General features: G+C 39.2%; 1 protein-coding gene and 1 non-coding gene across 2 annotated transcripts; both read right to left on the bottom strand.

The window, feature by feature from the left end:
• Positions 1–246: 246 nt before the first annotated feature.
• On the bottom strand, positions 247–20,753 carry LOC122709496 (cytochrome P450 2C23-like). Its single transcript, XM_043926916.1, is given in 9 exon segments — positions 247–484; positions 2,929–3,070; positions 5,294–5,481; positions 7,316–7,457; positions 10,240–10,416; positions 10,921–11,081; positions 11,700–11,849; positions 18,280–18,442; positions 20,440–20,753. Coding segments are annotated over 9 exon segments (1,488 nt in total). The 5' UTR covers positions 20,623–20,753; the 3' UTR covers positions 247–302.
• LOC122709708 lies at positions 8,729–8,835 on the bottom strand. The gene has a single exon (XR_006345682.1). It is a non-coding gene; the product is annotated as a U6 spliceosomal RNA (small nuclear RNA).
• Positions 20,754–21,658: the final 905 nt, after the last annotated feature.

Here is a 21,658-nt window from a genome sequence, read left to right on the forward strand (position 1 = left end):
GGATCATGGTTTATAAAGTATTCTATAGGGTATAAGATATTATTTTACCCATGGAGTTTTCAGGATCCAGCTTCTTTTTTCAAGGAATTTATAGATTTAAACAAATATCCATCAAGCTTTTAGTGAGCAGTGTTTCTGTACTGCAGTACAGGCAGATTCTTTATCAACTGAGCTACGAGGGAAGCCCATGTTTCTGTCCTAGGCAGAATTTAAAATGAAAAGAGACTATTGGGGTGGGAGAAGTAGTGAGAAGAAAAAGCTATTACTTTTATTTAAATTGTTAAAAGAGAAAAGCTCTTCTTTCATCTGGGGATAAGGCATAGCTTGAAGGGTGGTGGCATGTTGATCAGTCCCGTAACAATGGGTTTGGTCTCTATGTCCTTTGTCTCCCCCAGGGGTTTCAGGACAAAATTTTGCAGAATGGTGGTTAAGAACAGGAACAGCTCCATTTGGGCCAGGCCCTCTCCAATACAGGCTCGTTTCCCTGAAAGGAGGAGACAGTTCCATTAGCTTGTTCCACAATTAAATATTACAATAGCCCATATTCAAACACATACTCCTAACAGCCACTGAAAACACTGGTCAGAAAAGTGACAGCTCAGAAGCAGCTAGAGGACGATCAACTGATTCAGTTCAGTTCAGTTCAATTGCTCAGTCGTGTCCGACTCTTTGCGACCCCTTGAACCACAGCACGCCAGGCCTTCCTGTCCATCACCAACTCCCGGAGTCTACCCAAACCCACGTCCATTGAGTCAGTGATGCCATCCAACCATCTCATCCTCTGTTGTCCCCTTCTCCTCCTGCCCTCAATCTTTCCCTGCATCAGGGTCTTTTCAAATGAGTCAACTCTTCACATCAAGTGGCCAAAGTTTAGGAGTTTCAGCTTCAATATCAGTCCTTCCAAAGAATGCCCAGGACTGATGTCCTTTAGGATGGACTGGTTGGATCTCCTTGCAGTCCAAGGGACTCTTAAGAGTCTTCTCCAATGCCACAGTTCGAAAGCATCAGTTCTTCGGTGCTCAGCTTTCCTTATAGTCCAACTCTCACATCCATACATGACTACTGGAAAAACCATAGCCTTGACTAGACAGATCTTTGTTGACAAAGTAATGTCTCTGCTTTTTAATATGTTGTCTAGGTTGGTCATAACTTTCCTTCCAAGGAGTAAGCGTCTTTTAATTTCATGGCTGCAATCACCATCTGCAGTGATTTTGGAGCCCAAAAAAATAAAGTCAGTCACTGTTTCCACTGTTTCCCCATCTATTTGCCATGAAGTGATGGGACCAGATGCCATGATCTTAGTTTTCTGACTGTTGAGCTTTAAACCAGCTTTTTCACTCTCCTCTTTTACTTTCATCAAGAGTCTCTTTACTTCTTCACTTTCTGCCATAAGGGTGGTATCATCTGCATATCTGAGGTTATTGATATTTCTCCCTGCAATCTTGATTCCAGCTTGTGCTTCCTCCAGCCCAGCGTTTCTCATGATGTACTCTGCATATAAGTTAAATAAGCAGGGTGACAATAGTCAGCCTTGATGTACTCCTTTTCCTATTTGGAACCAGTCTGTTGTTCCATGTCCAGTTCTAACTGTTGCTTCCTGACCTGCATATAGGTTTCTCAAGAGGTAGGTCAGGTGGTCTGGTATTCCCATCTCATTCAGAATTTTCCGCAGTTTATTGTGATCCACACAGTCAAAGGCTTTGGCATAGTCAGGAAAGCAGAAATATATGTTTTTCTGGAATTCTCTTGCTTTCTTGATGATCCAGCAGATGTTGGCAATTTGATCTCTGGTTCCTCTGCCTTTTCTAAAACCAGCTTGAACATCTGGAAGTTCACGGTTCACGTATTGCTGAAGCCTGGCTTGGAGAATTTTGAGCATTACTTTAGTAGTGTGTGAGATGAGTGCAATTGTGAGGTAGTCTGAGCATTCTTTGGTATTGCCTTTCCTTGGGATTGGAATGAAAACTGACCTTTCCCAGTCCTGTGGCCACTGCTGAGTTTTCCAAATTTGCTGATCAACTGGTACAGTTCCTCTAACAAACCATAATTTCTCTAAAGAGATTTATACTCTTAATTCAGTAGTTCTCCTGGGGATTTATCTGTAGGAACTACAGATTCACCAATGAGGATGTTACTTTCATTATTATTTATGACGCTGATGAGTTAGATGAACACTAGACATACACCTATGTTAGATTAATTAAATAAGTCATTGTGCAACTATCATGCAATGCCACCTAAACATGTTTGTGTGGAAGATTATTTAATATCACAGGCTGTCTTTTAAAAACATATTAACTGTTATTTTTGAAAATACTAATCAAATAATTGACTAGGATAACAAAGAAAAAAAAATATGTGCTGAGTGATCTTAAGTTGTCTTTATGACCTTATGAGAAATAGCAACTGGGAGCCAATCAGCTCTTGCAAAGAGGCAAGGTTATGTGGGGCTCTGGATTTCAGAGGGGAAGGAAGAGAATGAAATGACCAAAGTCCCTCTGATGGCCTCTGGCTGTAAGAATCAGAAAATTAATACAATAATGTTTAATCATTTTAAAAGAAGAAAGAAACCTGAACATTCTGTTTTAGAAAAGTTGTATATTACAGAAGGGAGATCACCAGGTAAGAGTCTACAAAAGGAGGTCTCTTTGTTATCTGATAATAACATCTGAATTGAATTGGTTTGCCTTGATTTTTTAAAAAATTGGTATTGTACTTAGTCACCAGATAACAAAATAGTCCTTGAAAGACTTATTTGATCCTATTGGTACACAGACTTAAATGGCTTCATCTTGATTTAGAGGGTTATAGCAGATTGATTTGATTAACTTTGCGATCATTAGTGGACTACTTACATACATTCAGTAAAGCTAAAAGTTGTTCAAAAGGTTCATGTGTATGGTTTGGATGGTGTGTATTTATATTTACCCATGGAAAAAGCCACGAAGTATTTTGTTTTCCTGAAGCTGCCATTTTTATCCAAAAAATGGCCTGGGTCAAACTTCTCTGGGTTAGGAAACTCCTTGCAGTCGTACAAGATGGGAGACAGTAACGGCAATACAACAGTACCCTGGAACCAAGAAAGAGAGAGTGGAATGGCATGTTATCATACTTATCTTTGGTTCATAAAAAGCCTAACACTTTTAAATATAGTGGATTAAACAGGACCGAGAACTCTTAAAGCTTGTGTGAGAGCTTTCTGTCTTGTGTGAGAGTTTTTTCACACCCACTATCATACAATACCTTTTATCGAATAATAAGATGGTTCTCTGGGGGAAGAGCACTGTTACAGTCAATGTGCAATAAACAATTGTTCACAAACTAAGATTTGCAGCTCATATTGTTTAGACATGTGCTTTATTAGAACTGCCACCTCAAATTGGAAGAGTTCACTTTTCACAATTTTTTTCTTTCTGAATTCAGGTGTGAATGTAAGAAAATAAGATATAGTGCCTTGTAATCTACAAAATCTATTGGCTCAAACCCCACCTCCTCACTTCTAAAATGGAGTGCATGTGTGTATGTTTGTTGCTCAGTCATGTCCAGCTCTTTGCGACCCCATGAACTGAACTGTAGCCAGCCTGGTTCCTCTGTCCATGGAATTTTTCAGGCAAGAATACTGGAGAGGGTTGCCATTCCTTTCTCCAGGGGATCTTCCCAACCAAGGGATCAAACCTGGGTCTCCTGCATTGCAGGCAGATTCTTTACTGTCTGAGCCACCATACACTTTCCTCTTTGCCCCATTAGAACCTATGAGGTTTACATGACAAAATGATAATGACCATTGATACAGGATGCTTCACATTTACCTGACATTGCGTTTAATTGTTTATAAATCTCATTGAATTCTTACTTCAACCATATTCACTAGGATCTTGTTTTTTTGGCTCATTGTATATATGCAGAAATTGAGATTCAGAGAGAAGAAACAATTTACTTGAGGTTATTAGCAAGTGGCATGATTAGAATTTGACCCAACTTCTACCTGATCATAAAGCACCCCTATTTAAGTGAAAGCCTCCTCTTTCCATTTTTACTTCATTTTTTATTTCCTGAAACATTATTTCACAATTTTTGGAGTAGGTAATACATATACATGGTATATAAAAAAAGTCAAAGTGAAAATAAGTTTCTTTTTCCTATATTCAAGTTCCTTGGTTTCCTTCTTTTTTTTTTTTTTCCCTTGGTTTCCTTCTTAATGTAATCACTGCTATCAGAAATTTATTCCTATTTTATTATAGGTGGGGCTTCCCTGGTGGTTCAGATGGTAAAGAATCTGCCTGCAGTGCAGGAAACCCAGGTTCAGTCCCTGGGTCTGGAAGATCCCCTGGTGAAGGAAATGGCAACCCACTCCAGTATTCTTGCCTAGAAAATTCTGCGGACAGGGGAGCCTGGTGGAGTCACAAAGAGTCAGACATGACAGAGCAACAGAACAGAAACTCTTTAATATTATCAAAAGCACTTTCTGTATAAATGAGATTACCATGTGGTTTTTCTTTAAATTCTATTTCTATGGTGAATTTTATTAAACCAAATTTTCTGGTGTTAGACCTTCCTGTGTTCCTGATTACCTTCACTTGCTGATGGTATAGCATTTTTAATGTGATACTAGACTTATGTGTTAATAGACTTTTACACTGGGATTTGGCAGTAAGGTTGGGGGCTGTTTCAGCTTTGCAGTAGTCTGGTCAGGTTTGACACCTTTTCTTCCTCTTCTACACTCTCAAATGTAAAACCCAATCCTTTAATCACTACAGAAGACTGACTACATCCCCAGTGTGCATGTGAATGTTTTGATCACTGTTAATTATTATGGGCAGCAATGTCCCAAATGTCCTGGTACAAGAGATCTTGGGAGCAGAGAATTTGGGTTAAAGAAAGTGACACTTGATTACCTTAGAGCTGCAGATACACTGTCCATCTCTTCCCCCTTTTTAACATCCATCATGGAAAATCAGATTTCTGTTTCCACAAGATTCATACTAATGCCAATCACTTCTCCCTTAATATATACTATTATACATGAGAGTGTGAGGAGCCTTGGAAGCCCTGGGTTAGCTTCCCCATTCCAGGAAGGCAGGGGCAGAACCACAGAGGTGACACAATGGCCTGAGAGTACACTGCATAGGAGTGATGGATTTTAAACCCAGGCCATGTAACTCAGGCCTTGTGTTCTTTCCATGTCTTTCAACTGCCTCTCTTCCTGAAACAGCTACGATGCCTCTAACAGGACCCATGGAGTGGTACCATGTTGCATCTTCTATCTCAGCCAGCTTTCCCAGCCACCTCTAACCTTGGGGATGACATATTGTCTGAATTTTGTGTCCCGGACCACAGCATGGGCTAAGTTAGAAGGAACGAGGGTGATGTATCTTTGTATCTCATGCAACACAGCCTCTGTATAGGGCAGCTTCATCTTGTCCTTCATACAGGGACTTCGGGTGCGTCCAATCACACGGTCAATTTCTTCATGAACTTTGGCTGCAGAGACATGAATCATGAATCCTACTTAAGAGATGTGTTCCCTGGATACTTGGAAATGCTTACAATGTGGAAAGAAAGTGGCCTGGAAAAGGCTCCCAAGGTCAAAGACATGTTGCTAAACAACCCATAACTTTGTTCCTCATAGAATTTCTTTTTTTTTTAAATTTCAGTATAAAATCTTTATTCTTAGAATGCTCTTTTTAAAATTAATTAATTCATTTTAATTGGAGGCTAATTACTTTACAATATTGTAGTGGTTTTTGCCATACATTGACATGAATCAGCCATGGGTGTACATGTGTTCCCCATCCTGAACCTCCCTCCCACCTCCCTCCCCATCCCATCCCTCAGGGTCATCCCAGTGCTCTGGCCCTGATCACCCTGTCTCATGCATCAAACCTGGACTGGTGATCTATTTCACATATGGTAATATACATATTTCAATGATATTCTCTCAAATCATCCCACCCTTGCCTTCTCCCACAGAGTCCAAAAGTCTGTTCTTTACATTTGTGTCTCTTTTGCTGTCTCGCATACAGGGTCATCGTACCATCTTTCTAAATACCATATATATGCATTAATATACTGTATTGGTATTTTTCTTTCTGACTTACTTCACTCTGTATAATAGACTCCAGTTTCATCCACCTCATTAGAACTGATTCAAATTCATTCTTTTTAATAGCTGAGTAATATTCCATTGTGTATATGTACCACAGCTTTCTTATCCATTCGTCTGCTGATGGGCATCTAGGTTGTTTCCATGTCCTGGCTATTGTAAACAGTGTTGTGATGATCATTGGGGTACACGTGTCTCTTTCAATTCTGGCTTCCTCAGTGTGTATGCCCAGCATTGGGTTGCTGGGTTGTATGGAAGTTCTATTTCCAGGTTTTTAAGGAATCTCCACACTGTTCTCCATAGTGGCTGTACTAGTTTGCATTCCCACCAACAGTGTAAGAGGTTTCCCTTTTCTCTGCATCCTCTCCAGCATTTATTGTTTGTAGACTTTTTCATAGCAGCCATAGAATTTCTGTTTTCTATATTGCTGCAAAGACCAGAGATTTCGCTTCAGGAAACATAAAAGCTGCATTAGGTATGTCCTTGGCCTCCTGCCTGAACTGGTTTGTCCTCCTGTACAGGTGAGGAGATGACCTCTGTGCAGGGATTAAGATTTACCCCAGATTCCTGGCAAAGCAGCTGCAGAGGGGAAATGTTTAATCCTCACTCTAGTGGGAGCATCTCCTCTGTCAGTCTACTAACATTTTGTGGGAACAGAAAACACCATTTTGTTAAACAAAATACTGGCTTTCTAAGACCTGTGCCCTGAGAATATGATTGAGAAAATCAAGCTAGTACAATTTCATTTTTGAATTTTAAAATATATTGGAGCTAAAAATCCCCTTTGGGGAGACTGATCCATTTTCAAGATGAAAAAAACAAAGGCCTATGAAGTGAAATAACTTGTTGGAGGTCACACAGTCAGGTATTGGTGGCTGAGAATGAGAATCCAACATGGGAACCCATGCATCCCTCATCTAAATTGGGCTGACTCTGCAACATTATATCATATATAGAAGAGCTGGGATTCAGAAGCTCCTCTGCTTTTAAACTTAAAAAGTCTTTGATTTGTAAAGGTCTCTCTTGCTTATCAACATCACTTGATAGAATTTTGATCTGTAAAACCAAACCACATGGGTGGCCCTATGCATGATGCTCGCCAAGGCTGTCCAGAGAAAGAGAAGTTGTCACAGACAGTAGTACCTTACTACCTTCACCAGTTCCAGGAGCTCCTATTTTATCCTAAATAAATACTTAGGATATTTGCTGTACCTTGAACCTCAGGGTATTTCATTAGGAGCAGGAACCCATAACTCAGGGTGGCAGTGGTTGTCTCTACTCCTGCTGAAAACAGATTTGATCCACAGGTTGCTAAGTTTTCCAAGTGAAATTCAGACTCTGGGTTCTCTTTCTCCTGTAGATGGTAGAGTAAAAAAGAAGGCAATGGCTTATCAGAGCTCCATGATCACACCCCATCACTGGTAATAGGCTTCATTTTGTGTGTGGTAGGGTAGTAGATTTTTAAAAATCAGTCATGGAATTGAAACTTCTGGTTCAAATTCCAGGTTAGTCAATGATCAGATATATGCCCTTGACAAGTTACCTTACCTCTTTACTCAACTTCATAATAACCTGTTAACACTCAGTTAACGGAATCTTCTTTGATTATATTTAATGAAAAAGACTAGATGTGAGCACAATGTAGATAAATCAACTGGTTTGGAACTGGTCTGTTTCCTTCAGACCAGTGATACAAATCATGGGAAATTGATACTACCCCAGCCCTTTAGAGTATTGTAGTGAAGAATATAGAGGTCAATTAAATATTTTGTTAAAGTATGATAAGTGCTATCAAAGAAAATTTCAGGGTAGTATTTGATTCATCATTTTACTCCTTTTACCAACCATCACGGACTGATAGAGAGTTGGTATGAAGGAAAATTTTTAAATGACTGAATTAAAAACCTAACTATTTTTTTTTCTCTTTCCCAGACAAACATCTAGTCCTCTGAGGGCCAACAAAAAACTTTTCCATCAGAATGAAGAGGATATTTCAATGCACATTGTTGATAAGTGGAGTGAGCTTAAATGTCTCTGCTAACTCCAGGGAAATTTCTGAGAAGGAAAGAGAGCATCATCATGCCTTCCTTCAGCATGTTTTCTAAGGAAGTCAAGCTTTCTAAATCAGCCCTCCCAGAGATTAAGAAGACTAAACAGGTTATTATTTACTGTTTGCTATAACTTGCACATTTATGATATAATTGCACAGTATTTTTCTTTTGCTTATTAATGTATATTTGGGGAATTTTGGCATGAAAGTCAAAGTGTTAGTTGCTCAGTTGTGTCCAACTCTTTGCAATCCTGTGGACTGTAGCCTGCCACACTCCTCTGTCCATGGAATTCTCCAGGCAAGAATACTGGAGTGAGCAGCCATTCCCTCCTCCAGGGGATCTTCCCAACCCAGAGATCAAACCTGGGTTTGCCTGCTTTGCAGGCAGATTCTTTACTGTCTGAAATAACGCTTTACTGGGGAAGCCCAACTTTGGCATAAACGAGGTTAATTTTACAGGGCTCAAGGAATTATTTTCAGATTTTAAGTTGTTACATAGGTATATATATTGAAATATCATTTTTTCAGAAATACAAAAATTGAAATTATATTGGTAAAAGTCTCGTGCACACAACAAAAACATGGAACACTTCACAAATTTGTGTGTCATCCTTGCACAGGGACCATGCCAACCTTCTCTGTATCATTCCAATTTCAGTGTACGTGCTGCCAAGATGAGCACTGAATATCCTTTTGCAGTCTATAACAATAGCTTGTCACAGTTTTGACTGTTTTCCTACTGATGTTCTCATGGACATTGATGCTGGTATCTTATGCCAGTGATGTTCTAAGAGCTGGTGGCTGTGTGATACTTGCTATTCAATATGTTTAAGACCACCGATGGTTAATTATAATGTATTTTTTTAGAATCTCTTATCCCTCGTTAGCTTCAAATAACAAAATTGTTCCATGGGAAAACACAATCCAGTTTTTATAATGTATTGGTCTGTGACATACCACCTGGGAAACATCGTGGCAAACAATGGCAGACTATGGTATGTAAAGAAGATGTAAAAAAAAAAAAAAAAAAAAAAAAAAAAAAGAAGATGTGTGTGTCTTTTAGCCACATTAAGATAAATATATGCTCAGAAACATGCATATATATACATATATGTAGCTCATCATAAATATATACTGAGAAGATTTCATTAAATGCTAGTGTCCAAGTACAGGAAGTAAATAGAAATAAAGGGAAATAATATGTATAATATATATTTTTTAGAAAACTTATTAGTTTTTGTCCAACTAAAAAATTTATGACATTTTGATTCCACTTGTTTGACTTAGTATGAATAGAATACTAGCTTTCTAATTTAGAAAAATAGATATGCAACAAGCAACAAAGGTTTATGTATAGTACAGGGAACTATAGTCAATATCTTGAAATAACCTATAATGGGAAATATCTTCAAAAATAATATGTGTGTATATGTATAACTGAATCACACACACAAAAAAGAATTCTACTTTTTGAAATTTAGTAATGTTTATCTTATTGCCAATTTTTCTAAATGTCCTACGGACATCTAATAACAACATATGAAATACAAAATTTTAAATATATTCGTGTAGTATATGATTAAATTAATTAAACACAAATTTATTACATTTAAATTATTAATGACATCATTCAAGATGCTTCTATTCTGATTTTTTCTGCACTTGATAAAATATTCTCAGAGAAATGTTAATATTTCTCACTATGATTGTATATTTTTTTCTTTTCCCTTATGTTTCTTCTGATTTTTGCTTTATGTAATTTTGTTTCTTTGTTGTTAAGTTGTCTAAAGGTTTATGATGTCTATCTTCTTTTTGAATTGTACCTTCATTGTTAAAAATATATATCTTTGTTTCATTTAAAATAAATAAATTTTAAAAAGAAAAAAAAAGAAATACGAAGGAAGAAGAGGGCTTTTGCTCTTTTAAAATTTCTGCACTATGAAAAATTTCTACTATTTTTAATAGCATACCCCATTGCCACAAGATATCAAAATATCAAGAATTACCTACATGGTGTGATTATGCTTTCCTGCATTCCCATGGACTGACAAAATATAGTATCAGGGAAATATGTCATGTACAATACCTGCTCCATCCTGCTGAGGAAACAGTCAATGTAGTCTCGAGGGTTATTATGATCCAGGGACTTTTAATGCTCCTTCACTTTTTCCAGAACAAAGTAGTGAACATCCTTAAGCCTTTTTGAAAATGCTCTGTGCTCTCCAGGGAGAGGCTTTATGAGTTTTGGCCATAGATTGTAAATCTAAAATGAGAACAAAAAATACACAAGCAATTCAGGTTGTGAAGAGACACCAGGGTTTCTAAGTGGAGCACCGAACTCTCTGCAGGGTCTGGCCAGGGAGAATCCTTTCCTCCAACTTTCAAGCTAAAGAGAAGGGAGGATGACCATCACATACACGAGAGTCGCCCCTTCTCATCTCCTGCTCAACCACTCTCAGCCAACCTCAGAGTAAGAGAGGGGGAGAATGTGCACAGGAGCCTTAAAAGAAAGGCAGGGAACTGGGAACATGACATCTTCTTTTGGGGGAATCACCTCACAGAAGCGAGCAGAAGGCAGCCTTCATAGGTGCTGGTGTAAGTGACACGGTACTAATCCACTTCACATAAGACACACATGGAGGGAAGGGGACAGCGCTTGCCTCGGCACATGCTCATGGGGCAAGGTGGGCAGCTTGCAGCTCTTAACCCTGCTTGTGTAGTGTGTCCAAGAGGTCAAGTGCAAGGGTGAATGAAGACTTGGCCTTACCTGGTTCCAGAGAGAGCTTACTCGATTGAAATTTTTATTTAACGAATCCAGCAGGGAGTGAAAGGTCTTATCTTTGTAGTGGAAACGTTCATTGAAGAGGATGGAGCAGATCACGTTGCAGGTAGCACAGGACAGGGTGACAGCAGGGTTAAAGGGCTGAGCTGGTGTGAAGAAAAAACAACTCTAACATTTAAAGTCTTCATCAGCCTGCATTAGGGTTTCAAGAAGATGGCCTCCCTCCTCCTCAGATGGATACTTATATTTTATTTTCTCTAAACTTCTTCAAATTAGGATGTAAGCATCTTCTATTAATACTATATGCTCTATAGTATTATACTATGATACTACTAGTAGTTGTTATATTATTCAGTGAATATGGTAATAGTCACAAGAGGAGCAAGTAATATTATAGAATATTTACCACATACTGGATACGGTGTAAATATTTTGCAAACTGTATTATCCAACCCTCAATCTGAGGTTTGATTTTTAGCCACATTTTTCAGATGAGGAAACTGCACCTTAGAGAAATTAAATAACTTGTCCAAATTTAGACATCCAGTAAGTGCTGAAGTTGGGAGATGAACCCAAACAAAGGGATTCAAGGATCCTAAGTAACAGCTTTGAGTCATTTTCCTCCTGCCCCGCTTTTCCTTGCCAATGCCCTGGTTAACAGAGCAGACTGTGGACTGCTGAGCATCTCCTGAAGGAGGAGCTTTGGTGGGAAGGGCTGTGTGCGCAGTAGCCCCTTGGCCCAAAAGATGGTCCACGGAACACACCCTCTGATTTCCTGAGCTCCTCCATCAGAAATTGGGCCTCCTCCTGGATCCTCTCCTCGAGGCTCCTCTTCCCCATCCCAAAGTCCCTTAGGGTCATGAGGGAGAAGCGCCGCATTTGCTTCCACGTGTCTCCATTGCTGAAAAGGATTCCTAGGAAAAGAAGCAAAGAGCAGAAAAGTGGTTTTGCATCATAGAACTGGATGTCCCCAGAAGTTGATCTCGTGTCCACCCTGTGCTGTGGCCACTGCCCCTTATCAGGAATTTTAGCAACTGGCCTTTGAAGAGCACAACGTAGTCTTTGGTTTGGGTCAAATATTTGTCACAAAGAAAATAAAACCCAAGTTCTGGTCAACAGAGGACAGGGGTGAAAGAGACAGGGGCAGGATCATTGGCACATAGGAAACATTCCCAAGTGTGTGAAGGGCCATCCATCTGGTTTTGTTGAAGATGGTAGACTGGCATGTGTTCACAAACCCCTCTCCTGAGTGTCTGTTTTTGCACTTAACACCCCTTTCATTTGTGCTTCAGTTCTACCCATGACTTCCTCTACTAGAGGAACTGCAGCCCCACGGACTGCAGCCTGCCAGGCTTCTCTGTCCATGAAATTCTCCAGGCAAGAATACTGGAGTGGGTAGCTGTTCCCTTCTCCAGGGGATCTTCCCAACCTAGGGATCGAACCCAGGTCTCCTGCATTACAGGCGGATTCTTTACCAGCTGAACTACTAGAGTGGGTAGCCATTCCCTTCTCAAGCGGATCTTCCCAACTTGGAGGATTGAACCTAGGTCTCCTGCATTGCAGGCAGATTCTTTAAGATCCGAGCCACCAAGGAAGCCCCTATTAGAGGAGAAGCAACTGCAAAGCAGAGCAATAGGGAATACGCATTTCTATTCACCTCTGAATTTACTACAGCTGTTAGCTAATCTGAACTAGAAAGAACTCAGGAACAAAGGAAATGTTCACACCCAATGCTTTTTCATTTCTTCCTCTGTATATGTCCTGAATTTCCTATTTCTCTCAATGCACCACCAGTTTCCTAGTACCTCAAACCCAAACTTCAGGGCATTTTCACATCGCTCTTGCCCTATACAGCTGCATTTGGTAAATCCTGTTGACTCCACCTTCAAAATGTCTTTCTCATCTGTCCCTTTTTGTCAATTCAAACTACACTACCACACTTCAGCTTCTAAGGTTATGATCATATTCAAACCAGCTTCCTAGATTTAGAGTTTCTAGGTTCCTCAAAATCAAATACGAGGACAATTTTTCTGGTGCTAAAAAGCATTCAGTGGATTTCCCTATACCCACCTCTCACCATAAAGAAGGCTGAGTGCGAGAGAATTGATGCTTTCGAAATGTGGTGTTGGAAAAGACTCATGAGAGTCCCCTGGACAGCAAGGAGATCAAACCAGTCAATCTTAAAGGAAATCAGTCCTGAATATTCATTGGGAAGACTGGTGCTGAGCTGAATCTCCAATACTTTGGCCATCTGATGCAAAGAGGGAAAGACCCTGATGCTGGGAAAGACCGAGGGTAAAAGGAGAAGGGGATGACAGAAGATGAGATGGTTGGATGGCATCACTGACTCAATGGGCATGAGTCTGAGCAAACTCAGGGAGATAATGAAGGTCAGGGAAGCCTGGCGTGCTGCAGTCCATGGGGTCACAGAGTCGAACACGACTACAACAAATACAACCCCCTAGCTCCCCACCCAGTCTCATTATGATACTGTTGTAGCCACGCATTCCAGGGAAACAAACTCACTCAGAAGGACAATGCAGATAGTGGAGTGCAGTTTATTACACTGGTAGGCCCAAGGCAGAGTCTCCTCTTAGCCAAGGACCCTGACCAGTTTTTGTGAAAACCTTATATACCCTAAGTGTACTTGCTCAAACCCACCTCCCCAAATTCCTTGAAACTAGTCTGGACAAGGTAAAAAAGAGATACGATCAAAGTTAACCCATGATTCATGTGTCACAAGACTAGATAAACAGTGGACATTTATCAATAGGACTGTGGTCATATCCCAATAAACATAATAGAATTTACTACTTTGTTCTGTTACAGAGATAATTAGCATATTCTTTTAGGCAACGGAGAGTCCAAGTACAAGTCCTGAAGCTCTTTTATCCAGGGGGTCTGGTTTCCCATTGGTATGCCACTTCTATAGACACTGGGCACAAAGTTCAGAGTACAATGGGAGGGTGACCATGCGTGTAGCCTAATGTTCGCAGCCTGGCCTAAGATGGAGTCCAGCTCTGTCTGTTTCCTCCTTCAATATCTTTAAACTCCTCAAAACTTTCCATCAGTCTCCCCATTGGCTCTAACTCTGAACCAAAAAAAAAAAAACCAAAAAATTAAAACATAGATTAGTGTATTAAGACTACAGACTATGGTTATCGGTTCTGGGCTCCAGAGTTAGGCAAACTGAATTCAAGTCTGCTCGAAAAGCTTCTAATTTGGATGAGCAAGTAACTTCTGTTGCCTCAGCTTTTCATTTGTTGAATGGAAATAAAAAATATCCTCCTCATAGGGCCATCGTGGTAACTGAATATGGTAATACATATGAAACCCCTAGCATGGTATCTGGCACACAAGAAGTATTTAATAAATGTTAGCTATTATACAATTATAGTTATTAGAATCATAATTCAAGTCAATAATAATCTAATTATTATAATGTCTAACTTTTATAATAATTATTGATAGTAACATTATTATTATCATTGAAATTTAGGAATATTTTCATCTCTTCAAATTTTTAACTGTTTTTACATCATCTTTAAATCAAAAGGCAATCATAAATGTGGCAAAATTATTTATTTAATCCTTAATTAGACTTTCAAATATTGCCATATCTTTTGTGCTTCATTTATTCTTCTATTTATTTAATAAATTTTCATTGCTTTCCTGTGCCAACAAAGGCATTTTGCTCACCATCCCGCTCTACAAGGGTTAGATCATTAGCCACTGTAGTCGTTGAAAGGCATTCAGGGTGGAGATCAGGGATGATCTAGGATGATAAACTATTGTTTATGTCAACTAAACTGTTGTTTATGTTGTTTATGTCAACTGATGAGTTATTTGATATATATCAAATAACTTCCAAATGTTCAAGCTGGTTTTAGAAAAGGCACAGGAACCAGAGATCAAATTGCCAACATCTACTGAATCATCAAAAAAGCAAGAGAGTTCCAGAAAAAAAGGGAGTTCCAGAAAAACATATATTTCTGCTTTATTGACTATGCCAAAGCCTTTGACTGTGTGTATTGCAACAAATTGTGGAAAATTATTCAAGAGATGGGAATACCAGATCACCTGACCTGCCTCTTGAGAAACCTGTATGCAGGTCAGGAAGCAACAGTTAGAACTGGACATGGAACAACAGACTGGTTCCAAATAGGACAAGGAGTACGTCAAGGCTGTACGTTGTCACCCTGCTTATTTAACTTATATGCAGAGTACATCATGAGAAACGCTGGGCTGGAGGAAGCACAAGCTGGAATCAAGATTGCAGGGAGAAATATCGATAACCTCAGATATACAGATGACACCACCCTTATGGCAGAAAGTGAAGAAGAACTAAAAAGCCTCTTGAAAGTAAAAGAGGAGAGTGAAAAAGCTGGTTTAAAGCTCAACAGTCAGAAAACTAAGATCATGGCATCCGGTCCCATCACTTCATGGCAAATAGATGGGGAAACAGTGGAACCAGTGACTGACTTTATTTTTTTGGGCTCCAAAATCACTGCAGATGGTGATTGCAGCCATGAAATTAAAAGACTCTTACTCCTTGGAAGGAAAGTTATGACCAACCTAGACAGCATATTAAAAAGCAGAGACATTACTTTGTCAACAAAGGTCCATCTAGTCAAGGCTATGGTTTTTCCAGTAGTCATGTGTAGATGTGAGAGTTGGACCATAAAGAAAGCTGAGTGCCAAAGAATTGATGCTTTTGAACTGCGGTGTTGGAGAAGACTCTTGAGAATCCCTTGGACTGCAAGGAGATCCAACCAGTCCTTTCTAAAGGAAATCAGTCCTGAAAATTCAGTGGAAGGACTGATGTTGAAGCTGAAACTCCAATACTTTGGCCACCTGATGCTTAGAGCTGACTCATTTGAAAAGACCCTGATGCTGGGAAAGATTGAGGGCAGGAGGAGAAGGGGATGACAGAGGATGAGATGGTTGGATGGCATCACCGACTCAATGGACTCAATGGGTAAACTCCGGGAGTTGTGATGGACAGGGAGGCCTGGCATGCTGTGGTTCATGGAGTCGGAAAGAGTCGGACACAACTGAGTGACTGAACTGAACTGAACTGAGCTCAATCCAGCCTAATACCTTCTGCTCCAGTTAAAAATTAATTTCAGGGTTTCCCTGGTGGCAGTGGTAAAGAGTCTGCCTGCCAATGCTGGAGACATGGGTTCAATCCCTAGCCGGGATATATCCCACATGCCACAGAGCAAAAAATCCCATGCACAACAAGTATTGAGCCTGTGCCCTAGAGACCAGGACCTAGAACTACTGAGGCCACAAGCTGCAACTACAGAAGCCCGCGTGCCCTAGGGCCCGTGCTCCACAACAAGAGAAGCCACTGCTATGAGAGGCCCATACACCACAACTAGAGAGTAGCCCCCTCTCACTGCAGCTAGGGAAAAGCCTGTAGAGCAATGAAGTTTTAGCAGATACAAATATAAATAAATAATTAATTCCAAAGCTCACACACAGCCAATGTAATCAACTTGTTTTAAAAAAAAGGGAAGAAATGAGAGAAGATTTGGTTGCTTCTTTAGGTAAGCATGTACATCTTATGTAAGAGAGATTAAAAACTGTTTCTCTTTCATCACTTAGTACACTGCATAATATTTAATTAATTATTCATAAATATGCTTTGAAAGGAAGTTTCTATTTCTTTGGGGCTTGTTGCAATTTTACAATTTTAAATGGATTAGAGGAGATTTTCAGGCTGTCCTAGGTTTTTTTAATTGTGTAATACTTCATATATATAAAGGAATATATATATAACATATGTCCACATTTTGAAACATAGTAAGAAAATAATTATCTGTGAGCCTGTTGTCCCACTGAAGAACTTGAGCTTGACTAAGTACCACTGTAGCTCCCTGTGTGTTACCTGTCTGACCTTACCACCCTCTCTCCGCCCCCTCACTCCCACCTCTCCACCCCCGACCAGCCCCAAACCAAGAGCTGACATTGAAAACACAGTAATTTCTGTACCTAGTTGTCTGTTGTTGCTGCCACTATGCCACTGCAATCTTTGTACCCTGTGAAATGACACCCCAAGCATGGCTCTCTAAATCCTAAGACCTTTGGGTAACAACTTTTATTTTCAAAATATTTCCCAGATTGCTTTTTATTAAATCACAATCATATTTGCAGATTTACCTTAAAGGGAACTTGGAGTCTGTTTTTGGTGTTTATCTCAATAGAATTATCAGAGTATCTGTTGTACCAAAAAAAAAAAAATGTCTGTTTTTTGTCCCCATTCATGGGAGACAGCTTCTAAATCCTCAGCTTTTCCCACTTCTAACACAGAAGTTTGTTATTCATGCTGAGCCTCTGGGATCACACTTAAGTTTATGATAATAAAGTGACTCATGGTAGATTCCTAAACAGTGTCAAGATGGAGTTGGCCATGCCAGAAAGATGAACTTTGTATTCAGAGAACTGAAGCTTCCACCCAAGTGATATCAGCCAGACCTTAGGACTTTCAAGGAATGGAAGGAGCTAGAGACTGAGTTCTATCAGATGGCCAATCAATCAATCAACTGTGCTCAAGTAATGAAGTTCCAGTGAAAACCTCCAGACACCAAAGCTCCGATGAGATTCTGGGTCGGTGAACATACCAACACATTGAATGGGTAACACATTCTGATTCCTTGCAAGAGAATATAGAAGCTCTGCATTTGAGGCATTCCTAAACCTTGTCCAACATGTCTCTCCATTTGTAGCTTTCATATGTAACAGAATTGTGATTGTTAAGTATTGCATCTTCCTGAGTTCTGTGAGTCATTCCAGTAAATTATTGAACCTGAGGTGGTCATGGAAACCCTGAATTTTTAGCCAGCTGGTTGTAAGTGTGGGTAATTGGAGACCCCTGAACTTGCAGCTGACATCAGAAGTGAGGGTAGTCTTTTGAAGAATGATGCCCTTAACGTAGGGCTTACCAGGTGGTCACTAGTGGTAAAGAAACTGCCTGCCATTGTAGGAGACATAAGAGACCTGGGTTTGATCCCTGTGTCGGGAAGATCCCCTGGAGAAGGGCATGGCAACCCACTCCAGTAATCTTGGCTGGAGAATCTTCCATGAACAGAGAAGTCTGGCGGGCCACAATCTATAGGGTCACAAAGAATGGGACATGACTGAAGCGACTTAGCACGCACGTGTGCACACACACACACACATACACACGTACTTAACATATGGAGTATGAACTAATTCAGTAGTATCTGAATTGCACTGCAGTATTGCAGCATCTAATTTATTGCTTGTTGCAAAGCAGATACTCATTAGGTTAATCACACTTTTTTGCTAAAAAGAATTAACTTGTATTTTGAAACATACCATATCCTCTCTGGGTATCGTCAATAATAGGAATAGGTCCTCTGCCAAGGAATTCATCACCTTGGTCAATTAGAGCTTCCTTCACCGCCTCATATCCATGTAAGACCACAGTGGTCTGGGATCCAAGGTACAGAGTGTAAACAGGGCCATATTGTTTGGCAAACTATAAAGAGATACAAACAACTATAAGGGCTATTGTGAAATCTCTCCATTGGAGGCTTCGGTGGGAATTAAGTAATGATTCACACGTAGCTTAGACCTTGCTCCATTAAGTTCCTTTCAGTAATTTAACTTGGGCTACAGTCATGGATTCATTCTTTCCTTCATCTATACATGCAACCATTGAGCAATATAAATATTCACTAAGCACTTATATTGTCAGACATTGTGCCAGGAACTCCACGGAACTTAGAGTCTAGTGGAAGTAACAGGCAGTAAAACAAACTACATTTGCAATACAAGCTGCACATGATTCTATGAAAGTGGTAAAGAATGTACTTATGCTAGATGATAATGGGAAAACTTAATAAAATAGATGAGAATTCTATGAGGAGGTAACATTTAAGATAAAACTAAAGATGAGAAGGAAGCAGCAATGATAAGAGAAAGAGAGATTACTTAATAGGTATTAAAAAGAATGAAATCTATATATTTATGATAGCATTGTGTCAAGGGGAAAAATAGAATACTAAAACAGCTGCTAGCTAGGGATTGGTTTTCAAATGTATTTTACATCCATGCATGTGAATTTAAAGTAGCCATTTGAAAGTACTTTTGTGAAGATGTATGATGATGGTTCAGAAACATGTTCATGTTCTAAATTAAATAGTTGAAAAAAAATTACATTTAAAGATCCATATGCATATTATAATCCTCCATTTTTTAAAATAAAATTCTTAAATGGCAAAACTTATTGAACTTGCCACCTCTTTTTTCTTTCTGCTTTTCCTACACTTTTTAAAACTTACACGTACACTTTTTTTAAAACTTACACGTAAATGGTAGAGAATTTTGCCACTTTCTGTTTTCTCTGTCCAAGGAAAATGAAACTACTTCCTTGGTTCCTCTGAAGGAGTGTCTCTCTGTATTTTAGGGCACAAAATATCAGGCCCTCCTCTCCCAACCTCACCCTCAGCTGATGATGTTGCTTCCTATTTCACAGAGATAACAGAAGAGAATGTCCATGTGCTTCTACCATAGCTTCTTGTTCACTTGAATCTGTACCCACATACATAGTTTTCTGTTAATATAAATGACTTTCCATGCCCCCCAAAAGGCCCAATTCTCCAGCTTATGCACTGGATTCCATTCCCTTTTAGCTATGGCAACTTGACTTTCCTTTTTTACAGCAATATTGAACATCACCCTATTTTTCCTCCTCCCCCAGGCCCTGGCAACCACCATTCTACTCCCTACTTCTATGGGTATGATTTTAGAGTCCCCATGTAAGTGAGTTCATACAGTATTTGTCCTTCTGTCTGGCTTCTATAATTTAGGATAATATCCTCCAGGTTCATCCATGTTGTTGTCAGTGACAGGATTTCTTCCTTCTTTAAAGAGAAATAATATTCCTCTATGTGTGTGTGTGTGTACACATCGTACTTTATCACTGGTCAGACGACAGTAATTAGGGATTTTGGGAGAATGTATACTTGCACAGTGAACTCAAAGGAGTGAATGTCAGTCAGGGAGAGCAGAGTTGAGTTGTGTTAGAGCAAGGTGTGAGGATCACTCTTCAAAAGGAGGATCACAAATTATACCATAGATTAGTCTGAAATAGTAATAATAATATAAAAGGACATTGTTTACATTTTTTTTTTTAACATTTGCTTGTCTTTTGGTTAGTGTTATATGCAGAAAGGATTGGAAGACTTTCAGTTAAAATATGTTCTGACTTCAGAATTTTCCCATTCACTAGAATTCAATCTGTATCTCAGGTCAGGTTAACACACTTCATTATCACCTCTAAAGTGATCCAATTCAGAAAAAAATAAAGGGGGGCAGGAAGAATTTCTGTCTTGTAATACAGAAATAGATACACCAAAGTGCCTTAGCAGTGAGTAAAACTATTAAGAAGAAAACTTAAAGATGACACAAAGATAATCTGAAGGTGACTCCCCTTTACCTGGAGATGACTAGCCCCTAATGAAACCCCCTTACCTTGGAGAGAGATGCAGGGATGTCCTTGAAGTTTAGTTGCATCAGATTCCCAATGATGGGAAGGGGAGTTGGACCAGGAGGGAGCTTTCCCAAACCTTTGTGACTTTTCTTCCACATGAAAAGAAAAACCAGGCAAGTGATACAAATCACAAGAGCAAGAGTAGTGATTTCCAGTTGCTCCATCTTGGTTACTCAGTGTTAGTAACTGTTTGGGTTGTTTGTTGGCAAAGTCCTATACACCCAGGGTATGCTGCGTAAGTCAAAGGCTGGTCTGAGTTCTTGGACTTAGGAAACAACCTGGCACTGGTTTTGGCTGTATTTACCTTCCCGAAGCTTGAGATTGGGATGGATTCATATCTTTCCTACCTCTCATTCACAAAATCTGCAATTTTTGATTTTTTAAGCCTCTCCATTACATGTACTATTTCCTTTCAGCACTAATGATACATTAACTATAAAGCTGGGGGATGTAGAGGTACAAACTATTAGATATAAAATAAACTACAAGGACATATGGAGAATATAGCCAATAGAACTACAAAAAGTAGAACCCTTGAAATTTGCAAATCACTATATTGTATGCCTATAATGTATAGTATTGTACAGCAACTATACATCAATAATTTTTAAAAAGCTAACCAAATTTTTTATTTCAATCTATAATGATTGTTTCTAAAAGTGTTAAACTAACCTTATATTCCTAGGATGGACATCTCTTCTTTCTCATGATGTAGTAAAACATTTTTATTTTCTGAATTTGATTTGCCATTACTTTGTTATGGATTTTTGTACTTATGTACATGTAGAATATTGGTTTGCAATTTTATTCTCTGTAATGTGTTTGTCTGGTTTTAACATCAGATTTATGATAGGCAGATAAAGTAAGTTGGCAAATGTTCCATTTTTTCTTTTTAATAAGTGGGTTTTTAAAGTTTTAATTAAAAGACTTGTGTTGTTTTTCCTAAAAGGTTTGATAAAATACTACAGTGAATCAATCTGGTGCTTTCCTTGTGGGAAATTTTTTTTTTTAAGAGAAAAATCCTTTTTTCCTCTTATCACAGCTGGCCTTTGACACATGCCAGGTAAGAAAAAAAGGAATACTGCAGGGTGATGGGAAGACTGGACCTTTCCCATTTTTGACGTTGTAGCTGAACTTTTATTGGCGGTCCTAGTAAAATATATAACTCTCTTTTCTAGGCAAGTCCTTCTTTCAGGTTTC

This window comes from Cervus elaphus, chromosome 15, assembly GCF_910594005.1.
Source record: "Cervus elaphus chromosome 15, mCerEla1.1, whole genome shotgun sequence".
NCBI lineage: Eukaryota > Metazoa > Chordata > Mammalia > Artiodactyla > Cervidae > Cervus > Cervus elaphus.